Here is a 19,222-nt window from a genome sequence, read left to right as displayed (position 1 = left end):
TCTAAGCTATTGAGATTTGAAAATAGGGTCACCTGCACCTCGCTGACACTTCGTGTTCCGAAGAAACGAAACCTAACGAAATATTATTGCTGATAGATTTGCTGCGTGAAACCTAGTGGTCGCCTCTCGAGTGCAAAGGGTTAGAACATTTTCCTGTTCAATTCTGGATCACAGAAACGAATCTAAACAAAATCGAAGATACCTAAGGAACGTAAGGTCAGATTGCTTTGTACAACGATCTGTCCTTACCACGTTCGAGAGGCGATTTCAAGGAGGAATTCGTCGGTGGAGTGCGACTCTAGCCCTTTTTCGTGGCTGAATCGGCACGATCGCTTACCGTGCATTGCGGGGAACGTATGTAGATACTAAATGCGCTCGCAGTCGACTGGGAGCTACCAGAGGCGACCTTCGAGGCTGTCGGAGCTCTCGCGCGATCAGAATGTGAAAGTTCACTCGGAAAAGGCGGTCAGCGCCACGTTGGTCGGCTTTGCGCACACCCACCGACACGTTCGTTCTCTGCTGCTCGCGTTCGTCTCTCTTTCCATCTTTGTCGATTATAGGAGAAACATCGATGCCCAGTCACGCGCGATCTCCTCTCGCAGCCGTCTTTCCACTACTTCCTGCGTCAAAGATCACCGCGAGTCTTCGACTGGTACTTTCTTCTTGCGTCTCGAGCTCTCCTAGCACTCTCACAGCTCTCCTAGCTCTCGGATATAAAAGTAATAAGATAAACCAATACTTGGTAGTCACGTTTCGAAGAATAAAAGAAAATGCACCGAAGGGTAGTGGAAAATATGAAATACGATTGCGTGGTCTACACTGATAGTTCGTGTCACGAGAAGAAGCAGTTGTCAAGGATTGAAAGCTGTGTACGACGCAAACTTCGTCGAGATAAGGATGAACCACGTAATCGAAGCGAGTCCGATGATGGATTCGAGTTGCGAGACCGTGTGGCGGTACAGCGGCGGGAATACAAGCAAGCAGGATTCTGATGAAGACGGAGAAAATAACGGAAGAAAGGGGAAGGGCAATTCCAGTCGCGGAGAAAAGAGCGCGATGCAAATATCAACAGCCGTTAACTCGTAAAACTCACCTGCCTTGCGTCGCGAACCAGTCTCTGATAGACGTGGGCAGATACGCGGCTAACCCGTCCATTCGCGCGCGTTCCTCGGCTACGGCGCTGTTACCAATGCAAAGGAGAACGCTCGAAGCGCGTCGAATTCACGATGGATCGAGCTGGAAACTGCGAATACGTTTCTTTTCTGCTTCGTCGAGCATTTTTGTCTGAATCTTAAACGGCGAAACGTAATAGGCGGATGGATCTTGAAATTCTTGGCATCGTTGACTCGACGAACACTCCCTGAAGACCATTCATTCGACACCACTCTTATCCAGAGGAACGTGAGATTTTTTTCATGGCTCCATTTCAATATCAACAATTTTCATATTACTAAGAGTAGCTTATTTAACATTATTAGAACTTAAAATTTTAGGGTATATTCAAGATCGTAAAGATCCAAATGAATTACATATTATTGGATTCTTTCAACCATTTGGAGACGTAATTAAATTATTAAGTAATGAATTTTATTCGATCGAGACCTGAACGAATGTTCAATCAGAAAGTGAGATGTCGGATTCGAATTCTCACGAGGCATGCCTGGTCGCCATATTGGAGCAAAATATTCAAACGACGTCCTCTGCCAATAAACAATATCTTCAGCTTCGTACGATCGCTTAAATGCGATCAACTAGCTACTCTTCAACCTGTCGTTGCGTTTGGCTCCGATCTTCGACAAGTAACGCTCGTATCTCCTCGTCTTCCATCTTCTATCGCCGTCCTGATCGAGAATCTATGCGTACAACTAATATTTCGATTAGCCGCTCTCATCGAAGAAGAGCAAGGAGGAGCGGCGGTATCTCGGCGCGGATCTCCGCCGCGCCAGTTACTTGTAAAAGCGCAAATTAGTAGATACAAAGTCGGGCGTGGCGGGAAAAAGGGCTCGCGGGGCACGGGGGATCGTCGAAGATATAGAAAAGAATGAAGAAGAGGAGATCCGAAAGGGAAAGGATCGACGTTGCGAGGGTTTACGCGCGTCCAGGAGAGTGGAAAGAGGAACGGAGAGATAAGGAGCGGACGAAGAGGAGAAAAGGAGGCGAGAGAAGAGTGTAAAGGTATAAAGGAGGAGCAGAAGAGAAACGGAGAGGGCGCACCGCGCGCGGCCAGCGGGCCCGCCTAACATTCCCACGGTGTCTGCTCGCGGCGAGGCCTCCGCTCGCATGCTACTCGACGGTACGGGTCTTACGTTATGCGAGCAACATTAAGGTTGAGGAAGGTACAACGAACGGGGGAAGACGAAACGAAACGGAACGGGAACCAGATCGAAAGGAGAAGCGAGTCGATGAGTCGGGCGTGTCTCGCGAAAGAGGAGGAGGACGGGGGGAGGGACCGCGAGGGAATCGCGTACGGGCCGCGTTATTAATATCCGCTTTCTTTCGTTCACCTCCAATCTCGCCGGGTCGATTCGCAAACGTGCACGGACTCCGCGTCCAGAGCTGGTAGTTATTGTGCTTTACGGTTAGAGCTACGCGAGCAACGTGCCTCGCGTGTGCGAAAATCCCGTCGAACGTGGGAGTCGACAACATGAAAATCTTTCGACGAATCGATCGGATCGGATCCAATTGCAGGATAGGGTTTATTGAGCGAGTGCTCCAATCGAGGAGATCCTAGGTGAAAAATACCGGGTTGATCGGTGACAGGGTCAACTTGCATTCTCGATTCTACGTAGAAAGAATTATCCTCGACAGGAGATCTTCCGAGTTGATTCTTTCGTTTGCCTTGTGCTGATGATCCTTTTTCAAAAGGTGAAGAATCACCTGTGGTCAGGCTACATGTACTCCTAGTAAACTAGCTCTATCACAACGAGATTAACCCATTCTCTGTCAGGCAAATTTAAAGCGCTTAAAAAGAATATTTACGAATCTTCTTTTGCAACAATTCGTGATTCAAAAGGCTATAAACTTATCCCTTGAGTAATTGCGAACAACTTGAACTACGAGACATCGCGTAGTTCGCAGCGAATGGGTTAAAACGATCGGGCAATTGTTTGTTAGAAATGCAACCACTTCTCAACTTCGAGGACTCGAGATTTCTCCTTCTTCCTCGGCTCGTACGTCGCGTTTCGCTTCCTTTTCGTAAAGTCTCGAAGACGATAACGACGGACGCGTGCTTCCTCCTGAAAAACGTCACCGTGACCTCGGTTACAGACAGTCCTCCAACGAAACTAATTTCTCGGAACGCTTCGGCGTTCCGCGCAGTCCCATCCAGCCCTCCGATTACGCGTAATCGCGTGAATCGTCCACGATTGCGTGGGAGCCTCCCGACGAAGGAATTCCTCCCAGCGATGTCCTTCCTCCGTTCCGGTTCGCGGCCGAGAGAACGCTCTTTTGACCTACTGTCTTTCAGACCGTTCCACTCCCCTCGTCCCACGCTCGACGCGTCCACTTTCGGCCCGTGATTCACTCGGACGTCCAATTCGCCTTCTTCTCGATCCTCGACGAGTCCTCGATGCCTTCGACTCTCCACCAAGACGAGCGACTCTTCGACCTACCACTGGAACGTCGCGATTCTCTTATCGCGACATCCATCTGCGAACCTCGACCAATTTATTTATTTATTACGGCCAGGATTGGAATAAATTCGTGGAATTTTAGGAAATCACATATTTTCGGTCGTAGGAAAATAAGATAGGGAGTCGAGTATGTTTCCACTTTAGTGGTTTAATGATTGGTACGCTAACGCGATGATGAAACGAACTTTTCGAATCTTTACACACTGAAACTCCACACTTTGACTAAGGCTGTACTTAGATTGCAGATTAATAGGGTACTGCGAACGAGCTCGGTATTGTAAATTATGGGTTGGTATAAAAGAACAGGCCTGACCAATGTCGGGAACAAATACTCTCGCCATGTAACATTTTAGAAAATTATCGAGATTCGAGTGTGTCCCATCCGTGTGTCCGATCTGAATCCTTGCAAAACAAAATCAGTAGGTACATCCTTGATTGACCCTTCGAGTGCCAGGGGAAATTTTCGTGCAAATCCGAGAAAGGACAATGTTGACACGTCGAATGCTTCCCTTTAGAACGCTCAAAGAATTAAGATCGATCTACGATGAAGACCGCGCAACCAGATCTCCACACTTACATAAAACGTCCCAGATGAAATCCCTGCGCGACGAGGACTCCCCGCGCGAGCTCCGAATCGCGGGAATCGTCTCGATTCCGCGTGAAATCGAGCCAAAGGAGGAAGCGTGTAGGCGATCGTGAATCGCGAAGAGTACTCACGGGCAGGTAGGCTCGCGCGGCGAGGCCGATAGCGTCGAATCAGCGGCAGGATAATGGCGAGCTGCCGCGTCCATTCTCGTTCGTGGTCGCGAGCGCGATCCTCGCTGGAAGGCGAGCACGGCGAGGGTAATCGCCGACGGCCCAAGTCGGTAACCTTCTTTCCGGCGAAATTATCATAATAGCTCGGAACAGAAGCATGGCCCGGAGCGACCTCCGCTCGCTTGGAAACTGCCTGCCACGATGCATATTCTCTCGCCATCTTCCGCGAGTCTAGAGACTCGACTCCGCTCGGGCTCGTCCCAACTGGTAGGTTTACGTGTGCTCGTACCCGCCTTGGCTGCCCTGTCGGGGCACCGGGAACTGTACACACGCACACCTACATCGCCATACGTACCCCTCGCATGGTAATTACGTGACGTATTAATACCAGTTATTCCGCGTCGACTGGTTCCCTGCCCGTCTCGATCCGCAGGTGGATTTCGGATCTCTTTCTCTTTCTCTCGATACCTTCATGCTCGCTCTCGTCTCTGGTACGTCTCTTCTCTCCTGCTTCCTTCCTTCCTGCCTTCCAAACCCTTGCTGGTCTCCTCGTTTCGTACGCCCCCTCGCGTTAATAACGCCAGACAGACGTTTGTTATCCTGGAATCACGGTACAGAGAAACATGTTCCATATTATTGCGGGGGTGTAAACGAAAAGTAAGGCATTCGAGAGAAAAACGCAAGAACTTTTGGTTCACCCTAATAAATAAAGTCCAGTAAACTTTATTTATATTTTACCAACGTAATCGATTGAATATCGTCCTGGGTTTCATAAATTGAAATAGATAATGCAAGTGCAAACGCGAGTTAACTCGTCACCTGTCAACGAAGTGTCGATTATTCTTATCATGGAGAAGTTCACAGAGTTGGGTATCACGAAGATTTGCAGAATTGTAACAGCCAACAGGAATAGAAACGAAATGCATTCGTGGAACCGTAGACAGAAACGATTCGGAAGGTGGCCCTGGTCGAACCGGTCGAGTTTACGAGAAAAGATAGAATCCCCCCGAGCGATTCCTCGTCCTGTCGGGTATTCTTTCTCTTTCCACTCGATCGCGTCGCGCGTTACGTCACTGGTATCCAAGAGGGAGCACGAGAGCGTCGAATTTTCCGCTCCGTCGCCTCGAAGGAAGTTCATCGTTCAGGTGGGAACGAGATTACCGTTGGACGAAACTTTTGACCGAAATCGAGTCCGTTTCGAAGCAAATCCCGACGATTTAGCACGACCAGGCAACGGCTTCGATCGTATATTACACCATGTGTGCTCGATACCTGGTAACCTGGTCCCGACCTCTTCCAATGGAAGCTACGAAGCCGACGTCTCGCCTGAGCATCCACTGGAAAGCCAAACGTGACACATAAAACAAGAAAGGTGACACGAATAAAAGATCGACGGATGGGAGAGTTCGAAGCATGGATTAATACGATTCGTGACGTAGCGGAGCATGATTACCAGCCATATTTGTGCGACAGGACCCCCTGTGAATTTCGCGTGTCGCCATTATTCACGAGGCACGGCAGCGTTAACGAAGGATTCGGTAACGGGCAGTCAACGAGTAGAAAGACGAAGTGGTCGATGCGAAGGAGTGAAATTGCAACGGCGAAGGAGCAGGGAGCGAGCACGAAGCGTCGTAGTCGCGGTAACGGGACGACGATACGGAAATCTTAATAGCATCGACTCGCGGCACTTCTCACCGGCCGCCTACTCTTTGGCTTGCCACCTTCGAGCCGGAACTGCCGCTCGAGGGGACGAGCACCCGCTTATTAGCCGCGTAAAAATGATTCCGTGTTGCCTCGGCCACGCGATACGCGCCTCTTTCTCCTCTCTTTTCGATCTTCCTCCCGTCGTGTTTCTTTCTTTTTCCCAAAAGAAAGACTTCCGTGTCACGGAACGCGGCTATCTGGACGTTACGATCGCGTTGGAAAACTTTCTTTCTGGGGGAAGAAAACACGTTGCACTTTTTCTCCGAGAAAAATCACGGACGATAGAACCCGTTCGATGGGGAATCGATAAATGGAGCGCCGAGTTAATTAATGGGCGAGAAAATGAGGCGAGATAAGAGCGACGGATAGACTGGTGGGCGGATGAAAATTCCATGGTTGATTGCTCCTAGGATCCGAGTCTGGTTTGAAATTTTTCTCTTCGCGATTAGAATCTAGACAAACTTTGAAAGATTGGCAACGCTGAGTAGACGAGGAGAGAAAAGAAAAATTAGTATAATCGTATGACAAGTGAATGATAGAAACACGAACGGTCAAAGTGAAGAAATCGAAACTGGAGCTGGGTCAAATGTAAATAAAATGAAGAAATGCATATAGACTTGCACACAACCTCGGTGCATATCACATATGTAGCCTGATGATAATAGAGAAAAGAGAGAGAAGGATAGTGAGCAGCATCCAAGAAGCGTTCTTCCCATCGTTAGGCTATTTCGTTGCGGGTCCGCTGCGGAGTCTAGGTGTTTATTTATCGTCGGAGCTCAGGGAATTAGTACCGAATGATGCACTACTCTATAATCTCTATTTGAAGTAATTATCCGTCGAAACCTGATCGATCTTCTGGTACCAGCCGGGATATTGTACGAGACGCTGCAGCTTCTCGCAGTAATGGGGCATTTCTCTCGGCGTCTCCTTGTCGCAAATTTATGTTTAGCTTCGTTCCAAAAACCAGACTATTCGACTATGGTAGTTCTCCGAGAACTTGAGCACTTCACGGATGAACTCTTTCCACGTTTCGAACGAAGAAATTTCAACCACAGGTGCTTAACACGGAGAATACCGAGAAATCGTGCAGGCTAGGTAAATACGTAGCCCCGGAGAGCAAATCATTTCCTCGGGATGTAGGTCGAGCACGCTGCGAGGAGAACGCGCGTTATACGCGAGGAATTCCGACTTACCTAGACAAACGATTTGACCAGAAGACGTAGACTTGAAGATGGTGCTGACCTGTTGTAGCTATCGTATAAAACCCAAGAAGCTAAAATAGCAGCTTCTTCAGAAAATTAATAGTTCAACGTACCGAGAATTTCGCAGTTAAAAGAGTATCAAAGAGGCAACAGAAAGTATTTTGCGAGCAAATTTAATAAATACGACGGAAATAGTTGCGACTCTGGAGTTCTAGGGAGACTCTAGTTCTAGAGGGCTGTAGGTGTCCTTTTGGCGTGGTCGAAACCTTTCTAAATCTCTACCAGCTTAGCAGGTCGGTGTCTAAGTCGACTCTCTTCCGTCGAGGTATACAGCAGGTCCAACCTCCGATGTGGGCTAAACTGTCTCCATAGGTTTAACTCACCCGCCAATAATAGGGACCCTCGCGGTACCAGTTTAAACTACTGGTAAAGCCGCGATGGATTTTCTCACCCCACTTAGAATTCAGGATTCCATGGCGTAGGTTAACCAATAGAAATTCAACGCGACTTTGGTATAAACAGAAATATTTACTGGTCATTTTGTCACGTTCAGATTGTATCGCCGTTAATAAATGGTTACTTCGGAAACACAAGCACAGAGTCGATCCAGAACGCCTTAGACACAGAATTCATTTCTAATACGTCCATGAATTTTATAAATTAAGGGATCATTCCATACGCAATAATAATAAAAATAATGATAATAATACAGAACGGCGCACGTTGACGTTGCGCAACGTCTTCGGATAGAAATCTCGAGAGCACTTCTACGCAAGGATACGTTCGAAGGCGCGAGCAGGTATTTCCTTTGGAGAATACGAACCTGAGCTCGTCCCGCGTTGCGGGATACCTACCAGACGACCCAATGACCTCGTACCGATGCCCATGTAGGTCGTTGCTGTCGGAGAAATTGTGTTGGATTCGCGAGATACTCCATCTCCTTTTTCTTTCGTTTCGCGCCCGATCTTTCTTTTTTCGGTATTCCGTCCTTCCACTTCGCAGCTGTCGCGTTATTCGTAAAACCTGTCGGTCCACGCTATTACAGTTACACGGTGGCCGGTACGCGACTCGATAGCAGAGAGATAAGGGGAGGTATTTTTCGCGGTGTCAACGTCACGCGCGAAAATGTGAGCGAGATCGTAACGAGTCCCGAGCGGATACGAAATTGATTTGCAACCTCGTGTTTCATCCTTGACGCCAAGATTATACGTTAGACGTATAGTAAAATGTAGCGTACTTATAGGAGAGACTGAGTGCGGTTGAAACGTTCTTGATGAAGTAGCTTAATGTGACTACATTTTATGTCCTGTCTGTTCGATAATGGACTTCGATTATACCGATATTGGCTGGGTTTGAAAGAGCGTAATTAATTTTACTTTGTAATTACTATTAAACAGTTGGAAGTATCTTACTGGGTTGTCCCGAAGTTCGTACCAATTTTTAAGAAAAATTCAAAGAGCTGTATATATATTGAATTACTTAACACTTTGCCGGCCGCTGTCACGCACGCGTGACTTATTTTCGCCAACGATGATGCTTTATATCTACGTTTGTATAGGTAGACATATTATTGCAAAGCAACATTTGACGACCAGAGAACGTTGGTTTCAACTGTTTTCCCCTTCCGATTTACCAGATCTTTTTTTAATAAAAGTTTTTTAGGGGACTCTTGTTTTGTTAGTCCGAGACTGTCTTTCGCTGCCTTCAAATATCGGAAGCTTTTGTTAGATTCAATACAAGTTTTAAAATATCCTTCAGATGCTCTACGATGAGGAAAATATATGCTGATCTGTTATCAGAGGACGATACGTTCCTCTGCATGTAGGAAAATGTTTTGAAATTTATCATACGAAAAAGAACTACGAATCCTAGCAGTTAAATTTTGTAATAAAATGTTTCAGTACTAATTAAAAGTACAAGACTATGGAATAAAAATAGTGTAACAGCTATCTCAATGCTTTCTTTAATAATAATTATATTGCAACTACTTATATAGCGAACAATTGCGTAAATCACACCGTTGGCGAGCAGTAGAACCTGCGTGAATCTCGCCGGCGGCAGCGTAAAGGCGATGCGAAGAGTCTGCGGCCGGCAAAGTGTTAAACCGATTGGGTTGACTTTCCCGACAACCCAATAAAAACAAACGACGCTTCGTCAAGTGGTCATCGTTCCGCAGGCAATCCGTTAATACCGCAAACGTAAAGAATTCGACCTTCGAGGAACTGCTTTCGCGACCCGGTTCCATTTCCGTCGTCTATCGGCGATCTTCCGCGCGCGCTCTCCGCGGGGAATCCCCTGGCGATCGGTCTCGCGGATCGGGCATGCGCGCGATTAAAGTTTTGACGCGGGCAGCACGCGCGCGTATCGCTCCGCCGCGTGAAATTTCTAAGCCGTACGTCATGGCCGCTAATGAAATTCCTTTCCGCGCGCCGCTCCGCGCGATCGTCTTAATCAACGCGCTGTCGCTGCGAACGAAAAAAATTAGCATTTTAAATCACGCGCTCCGCGGGTGCTCCGTTCCCTCCCCTCTTCCTTTTCCATTCGTCTCCTCGCTCTTCTTCCTTCATCCCCGCTTCCCCTTCTTCCCTTTCCCCCACTTCACTACACCGATCCGGTATATTCTCCAGGCTTTTTTTTTTTTTTTTTTTTTTATTTCCGAGTCGACGTCATCTTCGTAATTCGTTTATTATCGAAGAAGGAGAACGGAAGATTGATCGTCGTTTCTCGATGTTTATAATTATTTTGAACGATGCCTGGCGCTCATTGTGCATCGGGCGGAGACGGATACTCCTCTCGAATACGGACGAACGAGGACGGAGATACATGCTTTTTCTCGTTTACCCTATCCCTCTCTATTCCGCTTCGCTTGACCCACTCTAGCTCTTTCTGTTCGTCTCCCGAAGCCGCGTCAGCACCATCAATCCATGTCCGAGAATTTCTCTATGGCCGTGCGTGCCCGTATACTCGGTGCGCGCCGTCGGATATCGGCAGAACTCTTGTCCGGATAAAAGATTTCGAACCGGCGAATAAGAGATAACGATTTCGATGCGTTACTCGTTTTAACAAAAATTTCCCGATCAACCCTCGTAAATAACTTAGGGCGCGTTCGCGATCGGTTTCTTCGGTCCTGTTGACATGTACAACACAAATCGCGTCGGCTAAAGTTTGTGAAGAGCTATAAACTTGAAATTTTGTCCCGAGACTATCGAAGACAAGATAATTTAACGTCTGTCGTGGTGTTTCATTTTTTAATTTCGTCTTCGAAATTAATTCTTTTGGTTCCTTCGTGAAGAATCCTGTCACCTATTTCTGGTTGACGTGGCGACAAACGTGGCGTACGGAATACGTGCAAAATACATTTCGTAAAATGATTTAACGATATTTGTATTACATTTTTTATAAGTTCACACATCACTGTACACGTTTAGCGTGTGTTTCCAGTCCGCAGTCCAGTTATTATTATCATCGTCAGCTTAACGTCTATCGAAAGCGATTCACACGAAAGCGTGCACGTCGTAAAAGACACTACTGGCGCAATCGCGTACAGACGAGGTACAGCCGCGGTCGTTTTAAATTTAATTTCAAAATTATGCTGACGTTTTCGTATCTAACGTCGAAGATACGGGAACGAAAAAAGAGCAGGATAAAAGAACTTGGAAAAGTTCGGTCGCAGGAGCGAAGAAACGCGAGAAAAAATTGCTTCACCGTTTCACGATCGCCGCGGACTTTGGCACGAATCGTGTTTTGTTGCCGATAAGTTTATCGATACGACGTTGCGCACGGGTTTTTTTCCGTGGACACGTCGATTCTTTCGATGTTGAACCAAGCGACACGGGATCGATGATACGTTTTCATTTAAGATTAGGCTAAAAGGCTGTCTTTAATTATTTTAATTCCACCTTGCCTGCACTCGAAATTGTTTTGTTCCATGAAAACGACTCGGCGGTGCACGATTATCTCGCGTCTCCGCGAGCGAAATTGTCCCGCGCGTATCGAGTCACTGGCGTTTCTCCTCTTCGATTTTGGAACAAAAAATGCGCGCGTTCGATAAAACGACAGCGCAATCGCGCCTCTTCGCGGCAATCGCGCGACCCCTGACCCGCCGCGAATAATTATTGGCTGCTGTCGCGAATCGAGGAATTTAGGCGCGACGATCGGCTCGACGCGCCAGGAAAAAAAACCACGCGCATCGAATACGCCTGATAATACGCAATCTTGCGTTAACCGTCCAGTTGGTCAGAATTTTCCCTCGACTGCTCGCTGCTGCGATAGAACGAACGCTTTCCGCGTTTAATTCTGCGTTCTTCGAACACGGAGCGAAATCTTCCACGACCTTGCGAAGCTTACATTTTAATGCGACGGAAACAGATTAAATTCAATATTAATATTCACGTGGCACGATGTGCTTGCGCTTGAAGTAAAGTTTGCATTTGGTTTTGCAAGGTGTCCATGAAATTTTTGATAGTTATAGCATTTTTCGTTTTCGATTCTCATTTGAGCCTAGAAATGATCGATGATGGCTCGACAGAGTTCGAGACTGTTACAATTATTAGGTGTAGAAATTAATTCTGTGCCTTGCTAGGGTAAATTTAGAAACAGATATTTGTTGATCTTCCCTCGATAACACATTCTAAAAGGCACATACAGTCACATAAGTATGCGTATCCTCTATGTTTTATTGAAGAAATTTGTCTAATTTAAATGAAAGGCTTCGGGTTTCTAAATCAATCTTTCGTTACAAATAGGTACACGAATAAACTTACAAATTTGTTCGGAAATATGAAGCATTCGTTTAAATCAGACAAATATCTTCGATAAATATAGCGTACATTGACTGTATATTAAAAACAAAATTGTCGAGTCAATTTTTCATGAATAACGAATATAAATGCGTGGATGTAAAGACACAGAATTAATTTCTACAGCTAATAATAAACGTAAATACGATATTCTGACCCCTTTTCGACGATCCTGTCCCGACGCACGTCCTCCTTTTTGGAGGAACTCGAGGACATCCGTGCCTTGTCATCGAGATTTTCGTCGACCGGGCGTTGAACTCTCCGAGCGTCGTTGTACTACTCGAACGAAAACAGGAGTATCTTTCGTAACACGAAAAGTCTACGGAGGGAATGGCTAGCAAAACACGAGGTCGGTTAAGAACGAAGCAGCTAGGAGCTATCGTGCATCTGTCGCGGTGGGCATCCATTGCCATCGGCACTCCTTCGCGTCTTGTAACGAGGAGAAACTCGATGAAACGAGCGTCGGTTAATGCAGCGATGCAACTACTGCGAGGACCTATAAAGACTGCCCCGAGCGACGGTCGTGATGCGAGAAAAGTTTACGTCTCGTCCATGAATTGCGTTTCCGCGGCGGAAAAGTCGATGGTTTGGGTTGCGGAACATCTTCAGCTGACCTGGGAAAATTTATTTCTAAGCGTTATTTTTGATACGGTTCGTATAATGACTGTTTCAAATAACTAATTATTTGGTTATTGTTTTGTTTCAAATTTAACGCAAGAAACAATTCAATTGAACAACAATTGAAATAATATTTCACGTAACATCGTTTCAAAATTATATACTATATATTTCGACCTATTTCTATTTACCGGAAATGCGCAAACACTCATATTTTAGTCTAGTATCGATTATGAGATTCACCAGTGAGATTCATCAGATTCATCGCTTTAAAAAATCTATACACTTTTTCTGACCAAGTTTTCTCCTAATCGCTAACCGCGAGGAACGATTTCGATGAAACACCTCGCGTCCAACGTACGCCACAACGATTTTCAGAGCCTGCTGTGCCACGACCCGCGACGCGGACCGTGGAAAGCCCAGACGACGAGGCGACGGTGCGTTTCGATTCGTCGCGGATTCTTTTCCGCTCGAGCGAGCAGCGCGAACGAGTATCCGCGTTCGGGCCGACCGTTAACGGTACCGAATCTACACAGCATGCTCGCCTCGTCTACACGTATTACATCTTACATCGTTGCGCATCAAACGTTGTTTTTCCACGACGATACGTCAGAGGCATGTAGCATTCCTAAACTTCCAACGTTCGATCGGAATGGTTCTTGCACATATCGCCGAAAAAAAACCGCGCATACAACCGCAAATGTGTAGGCGCGCGTCGACTTCCGATCGATAGATCGCAGTTGAACGCGCGAGCTGGTTGTAGATGATTGCGAGGCATTTAGCTGGGACAAGATTTTTTCAGGGTACCGCGGAAATGACCGACACAGAATTCACTGAGAATAGTTTTGACCGAAACAGAGTTTACAGAGATCAGTTCTCCGTGTAGAATTCTCCGATGCTAATTTCAACCGACACCAGTTTTGACGAGCATTACTTTTGTCCGACCAGAATCACCCAGTTTTGACTGACCAGAATCTACTAATACTACTTTCAACCGACCAGAATTCACAAACAACAGTTTCGACCGCCATATATATTCTCTGCGTGGGCAATTACATAGCTTATACATAGTACGTAAATCTTGAAATTAACCCTTTAGCCTATAACAACACGTGATGAAGAATTCAAGTCGGAAATGAAAAGCACGAGTCAGACACACCGTACGAACGTACAGACTTTATACATTATGACGTCCACGGTTCCACAATAAGTCGTAAGCCAAGGGGTTAAACGCTCTCTATAATTAAACACAGAGAATGTATATCACAGCCAATATTGATATCGATCAAAACTAGTGTCGGTGAATTCTGTATCGATCATTTCCTTGGAACCCCTTTTCTCGAAGCTAACTTTTCACCCATGCCCCGAAATACGCCATTCAAATTACAAAAATCAACGAATAAGGATCCCTGGTTGGTCTCCTCACCTCCACTCGGTGTACCAAAGCGCAAACTTCGCGAACATCGCGATAGAACTTCCATTAGAAATTGTTTAACCAAGAATGTCGGTGATTCGTGGTTAGAACTGGCGAACGTTGTCTCGGGCTCCTCGGTTTTTCACGAGAACCGAAGAGCCCGGCAAAGACGAACGAAGAGGGAGGTTGGGAGAGGATGGGAAGATAGCGGAGACGGTGTTCGTTAGCCGCGGGGCGGAGGTTGGAATTCAGGTGCGCAGCAGGGTGCCGTTTCTCGTCGAGGCCCAAGAGAAAAAGAAAGGACTGTGACGTAGGGCGGAGGAGAGGAGAGACGGTCTCGTACGCGGAGGATTCTCTTCCTGCCCCTGGCTTGCTTTATCTCCTCGCCTCTCCTTTAACCTTTCCCTGGACGATCCTTTTCACGATCCTTTTCACGATCCTTTTCGCGATCCTTTTCGCGATCCTTTACACGATCGCCTTCCTTTCGATGAGCGGGCCAGGACAATTATCGGAAAGCTCGCGCGATATAACTCGAAATACAGTTAACCCCGTACGTGGCTCGGGGCCGGGCATGCTCCTCGGCGTTATTACCGAAGATTAACAGTAAACTCGACGAGCGCGATACAATCTGTTACGACGCTCGCCGCGTAATCGCGCCATCTTTCCTCGAAAAAAAAGAAAAGAAATCAAGCGCGGTAATAACGGTGGCGTTCGCGGACGAGCCCGCGAGAAACCTAGCGAACGCGTAACGGTTTTCGAGAGATTTCGCGCATTAAGCCTAATGCTAGGTGTCCACTCGCGAGTTTTACTGTGGTACTTAGCTCTGTGCCAGCAGTTGCCATGAATCTCGCTTCTCCCCGAGGAAAACTAACGCGAGAAATAACAACTTTGCGAAAGGGGCGAATAATGGAACTATGATGTTAAATTCAATAATCTTTAATCTTCAGCTTAAACGTTAAAGTAACCTGATTCCCTTACAATGTATCTATACATTGCGATCTATACATCAGTCTCAACCTGGTGGTCATTACGATACACCTATACGGACTTTAGTAGCCACAAAAGTTTGTTTACTGTTATTCTTCTACAAAACAACAATAAGGAAGTCGACAACTGAGCTTCGTAAGAGAACTTCCTACTCGTTTCCGCCGTGTCGACTGGAATCGTTCGCTTCCCTTTTTAAACAACCAACGCGCGCGTTGTTTCTTTTCGCGTTTGTCCACGCTGGTTCGACGAGAATCGTCTAGTCTTCTCGTCTCGAGCGTTTGCTTTTGCACAATATTTGCTGATTCTTCGGAGAACGCGAGACACCGAGCTCGTTGTCCCCTTCTGATCCTCGGTTGGTTAGCTGGAACGTCCCGGAGCACGTTACGCAACGAGTAATTTTCTAATTACTTCAACGACATCTGTACCGCAACGGTGGAAATTAGCGGAAGGTTACGATAACTTCAGAAATTACTCTATCTATTTACTTACTTGTGCAGAAAGGCCCTTTAGATACAATAATATTTATTCATAATTTAACGAAGAAGGAATCCAGGGGTTGGTACGCCTTCGAGGGGAACTAAACATGATCCACGATAGCAACGTAGTAATGAATAAGCAAACATGTAATCACTACCAAGTCTTCTACTTCCACCATAACAAACCGCCCAATGGGAAGACTCCATTGTCTACGTCTTGCGTAATACACATAACACGGTAGATACGAGCGAACAGTCACGCGAACATCGCGAAACATGTGTATACTTTCGCCTCGGACACCCTGTTCTTAAGTGAAGCTAGTTTTTAATACAAACAGTGCGAATAATACCTCCTTACGCGTGTCTAAAATGCACACACACAAATTTAACGCTAGAGTATCGTACCTCTTTGCTAAGTACATCTCCATTTGCTATATATAAGTTCCCAGGATTAATAGGACAAATTTGTTTAAGCTGTAAAGGGAACTAGCATAAGTCACCTAAACATATACGATCGTTACCTGTATATAAACATGACGTTAAAATAAAATCGTGTGGTTTTCGTTCTTTTTGGCCTCACGCATGCAAGAACTGCACGAGCTCGATGCAAATGGACGATGCTTTGAGGAAACACCTCTTATCTTTCATTTTATTCGAACTAGCATAAGTTACCTAAATATATCTGATCGTTACTCGTATATAAACATAACGTTAAAATAAAATCGTGGTTTTTTGGCCTCACACGTGCAAGAATTGTTTCGCAAAAATCGCGCGAGCTCGAAAGAGCACGTAACCCGCGGAAAAGGTCAGCGCCTCGATCGATGGTTAAATTGCGCGCGTTATTTGTTGCGTTCGGCTCGGTATCCATCAACCGTCCCGAGCGAGGGAAGGAAATGTCGACGCGCGAAACCGAGGATGCGCGACCGCGTCGATAGGCTCGATGGGTGATCGTGGAGCAGGTTCGTTGGAATTTTCACGATCCGCTCGTTAAATCTACGTGCGCGCTCTGTCCACTCGTCTAAAGTCGTCCGTCCACTCGCGTCGTTCGTTGATTCGCGAATGTTACGATCCTCGGAGACCAAAACGACGGACAATCCGCTTATTAGATAGATTTTAGATAGGTTGATATTTTGGAAAAGGGGACAGTCTAGCAAATTTTGTCAGCGGTTATGTAGAATACATTTATGCTAGAGCAAATACTTAAAAAATCCAGATGTTCTTGAAATTTTCTTATTTACATAACACGAGAAAGCAAACTAAGATATGATGTATATACAGAGATTGAGAGGCTTCAGGGTTTGCTTTTTAATAATAAAATATGCCAGCTACTTTTTGACAGTTGAATATGAAATGAAAATATTTAAATATTAAAGTATATTATGAGTATATCATGAAAAAAATTTTAGATACTTACGATAAAGTCGTTAGCTGTATAACCGGTTAAATTTTACTTCTAGCCACTAAAGATTCTTGACCTTTTTAACCATTTGGGTCATTGAATAACAAATAATTTATTTCTTGAACAAGAAATCATCGTATCTCGTACCTTGATACCATATAAATGTAGCTCGCTTAGAAAACTTGAATAAAAATCATCAAGTTGGTGTGTGCTCGTTTGTTGCAGCCGTGCAAAGAGGTCGAGTGCCACCGTCGCAGCCGTCGTTGCCAGGTTTACCTGGACAGTTCGCCCTGACGAACGGTGACGCGGTCGCGTGCGCCAGCCTGAACGGTCACTCTTACCTCTCCTCGTACATTAGCCTGCTCCTGAGGGCGGAGCCGTACCCGACCTCGAGATACGGCCAGTGTATGCAACCGAACAACATCATGGGAATCGACAACATCTGCGAGCTCGCGGCGAGATTGCTGTTCTCGGCGGTCGAGTGGGCCAGAAACATCCCGTTCTTCCCGGACCTTCAGGTGACGGACCAGGTCGCCCTGCTCAGGCTAGTTTGGAGCGAGTTGTTCGTCCTGAACGCGAGCCAGTGCTCGATGCCCCTTCACGTGGCGCCGCTGTTGGCCGCAGCCGGTCTTCACGCGTCACCGATGGCCGCGGATCGCGTCGTCGCCTTCATGGACCACATCAGGATCTTTCAGGAACAGGTGGAAAAACTGAAGGCTCTGCACGTGGACTCTGCCGAGTACAGCTGCCTCAAGGCCATCGTCCTCTTCACCACAGGTAGGTGACGATTTTTATAATTAGATAAACGGACTGGGAGATAGATTGGATGCACAGCGAAGAGCATACAGGTTTCATGAATATTCGTACCTTCGATGTATATTAAAGAAATTTGTGTAAATTAAATGTTAGGTTTGATATTTTCAAATAAATATTAGACAGATTTCTTTGTGTCGTTGTTCGCCTGGAACAAATTACAGCTCTTTACTGTAGATAGACTGTAACAGGTTTAGCGTACGCCATCTTTATAAATACGAGAACTAAGAGCCCCTCGATCGCCATAACGATTTTTCTTATTATCTCAATAACCGGATAGGGGGATAGATTATTCCAACCTCCAGGATTTGGTTGGCTAAGTTAGACTGTCCATACGTTATCCTCCGTAACGTGAGAACTAAAAGTCCGCCGACCGCCATAACGCGGACAGAGAGGAGACCAGTGCCCACGGTCGACCGAAAGTTACGAAAATAAGTTCTGGGATCAGGCGATAGTTGGAAACGGGCATAGTCGTCGCGTCGAGATTATCTCGCGGGTTGTCGTATCATAGCGGGAACGTCTTTTCCGTAACGGGCGTGTGACGATGCTATCTCGAAGACGGTTCGTTGTGTTGTCACGCGTGCTCGTCGATCCTCGGCGAGCTTAGAGAAGCTTAGAAAGGGACAATGCTTCCCACAGCGTGGTTCCGCGAGCGGTGGCAGGGCTGCCGGAAGAACTCCGATCGCGACGGCCTCTTGACGCGCGCCGCTCGTTCTCGGCCCGTCCGTTGATCGTGCCTTCCTTCGTGAGGCTTCGTCTAATCGACGCGAAGATGTTATCGCCCATCGCTACGACTGTCATCCAGGACGCGATCCCCGTTCCAGCCGCGGACGAGATTCGCCGACGTAACAATGCCGACCAGCGAGCGCTCGTCGATGCTGCGGCGATCGTCATCGAGACAATGCTCGCGCTTCTACTTCCCTTCGTACAGTGCCCAACGTGGGTGCCAGGGACGGGCAAAATAATCTCAACACCTGTGACGCGCGATATGTTGTTCTAGATTCGCGCACCTTGCCATTTAAGGGAACCAGACCACTATGAAACCACTTTTAACTCGGGGGTTGCTGGGATGAAATCTGGGGAAATTTTGGCAAAGATAACATTTTTTCTCGAGACTATCGAAGATTGGACACTTTAACCCTTTGTAGGCTGAGAACTCCCTGGGCATTTCTTTTCACTTTTTTTTCGTGGATGAGCGTAGAAAGCTGAAAATTCAAAATTCCTGCCTCTCGGTAACAATGAGTACCAGTGACCTAAAAGGGTTGACAATAGGCAGAAGGAGATAGTCTAATCCTCACGTAAGATCATGAAGAAGGGGATGTATCGAAATACATCCCTTATAATAGCTCCCAATGAAATGTTTCTATATTCTTCCATACTCTTCCATTCTTCCATCGAAGTTCCTTTAGATACCTTCCGAGA

General features: G+C 46.5%; 1 protein-coding gene across 2 annotated transcripts in view; it reads left to right on the top strand.

The window, feature by feature from the left end:
* Positions 1-19,222, top strand: part of LOC128875795 (COUP transcription factor 2) — a 105,181-nt gene that overhangs the window by 28,508 nt on the left and 57,451 nt on the right. For both annotated transcript variants that reach the window (XM_054121682.1, XM_054121683.1), the window contains one exon: positions 17,213-17,764. In XM_054121682.1, coding sequence (XP_053977657.1) covers positions 17,213-17,764 — 552 coding nt within the window. The remainder of the gene's footprint in view (positions 1-17,212; positions 17,765-19,222) is intronic.

Source organism: Hylaeus volcanicus, chromosome 4, assembly GCF_026283585.1.
Source record: "Hylaeus volcanicus isolate JK05 chromosome 4, UHH_iyHylVolc1.0_haploid, whole genome shotgun sequence".
Classification (NCBI taxonomy): Eukaryota; Metazoa; Arthropoda; class Insecta; order Hymenoptera; family Colletidae; genus Hylaeus; species Hylaeus volcanicus.
The sequence above is the reverse complement of the archived record's forward strand: the minus strand, read 5'-3'. Positions and strand labels throughout refer to the sequence as shown.